The sequence below is a fragment of the Mesoplodon mirus genome, assembly GCF_964341445.2.
Source record: "Mesoplodon mirus genome assembly, chromosome: 8".
NCBI lineage: Eukaryota > Metazoa > Chordata > Mammalia > Artiodactyla > Ziphiidae > Mesoplodon > Mesoplodon mirus.
In genome coordinates this window covers 16151100-16154837 of record NC_138984.1, presented here as the reverse complement: position 1 = coordinate 16154837, position 3738 = coordinate 16151100, and the positions used below count along the sequence as shown (strand labels likewise).

Genomic DNA, 3738 nt, shown 5'->3' with positions numbered 1-3738 from the left:
CCCAACTCAGGCCAGCGCCGTGCCCCCGGGGGTTGAACGTGACTCTCAGCGCTCCGGCTCACTCACTCGCCAGGGCCTCCAGGAAGCAGGGAAACCTTTCACGTTTACATCTCATTCATGCTTCCTCTGGACAATTCAGGTCCATTCACAACTGCTGCAGACGTGAGCTAGCACCTATATACCCTTAAAGAAACTCGCAAGTCACAGCAGCCAGAAAACCAGCTTCCAGGCGGGGCAGCGGGCATCCCACTCCTCCTTCCTCCTCTTTTTGCAAATCCTCGGACCCCAGGGAGGGATGGCTGTGCACTCTGGCGAGGATGAGGGTGGTGCATGAAGCGGAAGTTGACCTTGCACAGTCCAGGGAGAGGGACTGCCACCAGCATCCCCGCCTCCTCGGTCTCCCTCTCTGGCCCAGCGCGGAAGCGTGGACCTGAAAGGCCAGAGACGCGGAAAACCGAAGCTCTGCCGTGACCTGGCGGTGAGGGGGTGAGCGGCCGAGGGCCGCCCTCCGCAGAGGGCGGAGAAGCTCGAGCGCACCGGGCCAGAGGCCCCCTCCTCTCGGACCGCGCTGGAGGTATGGGAGGGATGCCAGGCGTGCGGCCCCACTACGTGTCGCTCCTCCGCGCGCCGCCCGCCTCCGCCGCTGCCCGCGCCCTCGGGCCGCCGCCGCCGCCCCCAGCCGAGCCTGTGGCCGCGCCCTCGGGCCGGTACTTGAGCCAGCAGATAACCCAAGTGACGACGACCGAGAAGAGCGCCAGGATGCTGGCCACCGACAGGCAGATGGGTCCCACGGGCGAAGGCAAGGGCAAACCGGCTGCCGGGGCCGCATCAGGGGACGTCCCGCCCCCCGGGGGGGGCCCGCCGCCGCCGTAGTGGTTGACGAAGATGAGGCCGGTGAAGAGCAGCACCACCATGGAGAGGAAGGAGAAGACGACGCACACGCAGCCCGCGGTGAGCGCGGCGCGCTTGCAGTTCTGGCAGCTCTCGTAGGAGCCCGGGGCGCGCAGGCCGGCGCTGCCGCTTGGTCCTCGGGCAGCGCCCTCGGCGGACGCCGGCGGACGCGGAGGGGCCGGGGCCGCGGCGGGCGCTGGGTGGCGCGCGGGCAGCGGCAGGAGGCGGTCCTGGGGCAGCGGGTCATGCGCGGCGCGTAGGGCCAGCGGGAAGGCCTCGGCGAGCTTGGTGTTATTGGGAAGGCCGTACACGCGGCTGTCGGGCAGCGGCGTGCGGTGGCGGCACACGGGGCAAGCGATGGCGCTGGGCGGCCCGTGCCAGGGCGGCGGGCGCAGCGGGCGCTCGGGCGCGGCGGTGGCGGCGGCGGCGGCGGCGCGGAGCTGCAGCTGGCTCAGGCACTCCTGGCAGAAGGTGTGCAGGCACGCCAGCAGCTTGGGCGCGCGCCGGTCTGCGTCGAAGTAGTTGTAGCAGATTTTGCACTCGTAGTCCTCAAGCGGAGGGAGGCCGGAGACCGTCACCGATGCGCTCCTGGCTCCCAGGTCCCGGGCTCCCGCCGCGGCGTCCCCGTCCCCTGTCGAGCTCCGGGGGCTGCTTGTTGGGCTCCGCTCGCCGCCACCGCCGCCGCCGCTGCCGCTGTGGCTCGCCGGCGCTGCCATGGCATGACCCGCCCCTCATCGGGGGTAAGGAGAGGCGCCTTCCTCCCAATGCGCCGCCGTCTCGGCTCCTGGCACGGAGGAGGCGCTTCTGCCTCCCCCTCTGGCCGCTGTTGCCTGGAGGGGGAGGCACCACTGGCTGGGCCGGGCGGGGGCGCAGCGGCGACCGCCTTCCCCCCACCCCCCCCAAGGAGGCGCGGGTGTCGTGGTCCCTCCCAGTCCCCAGGAGCCTCTCTGCCGTCCCCCTTGGGCCTCTCAAGGCGACTTCCCAGGCCGCTTTGGACGTCGGTTTTTGTTGGACTTGGAATTGGGAGTTGAAGGAGGGTGGGGTGTGCGATGCGGGAACGGAATTTGGGGTGCGGCTGCTTTAAGGAGTCGGTGCCCGTGCAACACCCCACCCCATACACACGTTCAGGGTCGTGGTAGGAAACCTGGTCCTGCTTTTTCCTTCTCCTTCTCCCCCCCACCCGCCCCGTATCCTTGTTATTCCGTGTTTATCCTCCTTGGGCTGGGGCTGAGTCCCTGGCAAAGCCTTCTCTCCCCCCACCCGCAGGAGCTCACCGGTGATGTAATGCGGGACCCGTGCAGGAAGGGGAAGCAGCAGCCTCAGCAGTGGCGGCAGCGGCGGTTCATGTCCTTTGTGAAAATCGTGATCTCATTTCTCCGGCCAAGGGCGAAAGCCAGTCACCACCAATCCATTTACACTTTCCGCTTTTATTAGCAAAGCCCAGGCAGCCCTGCCTCGTTCTTCTCGGGGTGGAAGCCGAGGGATGGCATTTTCCTTTCATCATCTAGAGGAAATTTTCGAGCTGAACAGTGTGTTTCCCCCCACCCCACTAAATATTACTTCCTGAGCTTTAAGGAGGCATGAAAACGCAAATTCATAGCCAGATCTTGCTGATTTCCTGACGCTGACTGTAGGGGATGGTGGTAGCTATCAGTACTTCGTGGGTGAGCATGCGGTTCCAGAGCCAGAGAGGGGACATGCAATTGTCAAAGCGGTTCACAGAATTTCAGTCCAGCTTAAATCTAGTCCCTGGCATCACTCACCCCCTTGGTCCACTTAAACTTTTAATACACAAATGTAGAGAGCTGGAAGCTCCATGAGTAACATGAGACAGATCTTCTTGATTTTATTAAAACCAAGAGAAGCCATGTGAGCAGGTTAGCAAGAAGTAGCACTTCTTGAAGGAACACTCAGTAGGGTACAGGAGTGGTGTGTTTGGGGACTATCTGAGAGGTGATGTTTAGATACTCCTAGTAAGAAAGTTCTGTTCCCCTGTTTCTCCAGGTTGGTCCTCACCCTATGAAGAGAGAGCTTCCCCAGCCCCAAAAAGGAAGAGAAAGAGGATGGCTCTCTGGGTTCCCATGAGATGGGAATGTTCCCACTTTCTATCTGGATTCTCTGCAAAAGACAGCAAGATAACCCAGGGGATATTTGTGGAAAGGGTGAATGAATGGGAATCAAGCTGAAGGAAGAGAAAGAAGGAAAGAAAGATGCCAGTAAACCACCCATGTACAGACCAGAGGAGGGATTGTCATAAATAACGATTAGGTTTCTATGACATTTGAAAATAAATGTACTTTTTACTGTATGTGAACAGTGAAAGTGATTGATATCTTAAGTTTGAGAGACCTTAGGTGAAGCTCATTCAAAACCACGAGCTTTCCATTTCCTTGTTTCACATTTTATAAATGTGGTTTAGGGTGATACTTTTTTTAAAAAAGTGTATCATTTTGTGATGGAGACTGTGATGAGCAGAGGGCAGGGTGATGGGACATCAGAAGAAGGCCCTAGTCTGGCCTTGGAGTATTACAAAGTTTCATAAACCAAACTAACCTGGAGGGAGTTAAGTTCCTGTTCTTCTCTTCCTGTCCTCCCTTCTCTTTCCCTCCTTTAGCTGTTAGATTGTGAAGAGCCTGGAACTGCATTTTAGGCAAAATTGGAAACTGGTTCTTCTACTTTAAGTCCTGAGTAACTCTGTGCTGAGAAGAGAAATAATGCTGATATAGGAAAAAAATTTAAGCAGGGCATGGAAAGGAGAGAAGTTCAGAGACAGGAATGGCTGGTGTGCATTTATGTCCCACCCACCCAGGTCCTAGGACATGTGCAACCTCCATGCCAAAGAGGACT

At 59.3% G+C, this 3738-nt stretch overlaps 1 protein-coding gene across 1 annotated transcript; it reads right to left on the bottom strand.

Annotated features, from left to right (window-relative positions):
* Positions 1–605: 605 nt before the first annotated feature.
* Positions 606–1607, bottom strand: RNF228 (ring finger protein 228; the record flags this gene model as incomplete). Its single annotated transcript, XM_082630403.1, has 1 exon — positions 606–1607. One exon carries the CDS (start codon positions 1605–1607, stop codon positions 606–608), a length of 1002 nt encoding a protein of 333 aa, XP_082486529.1.
* Between the last annotated feature and the right edge of the window lie 2131 nt (positions 1608–3738).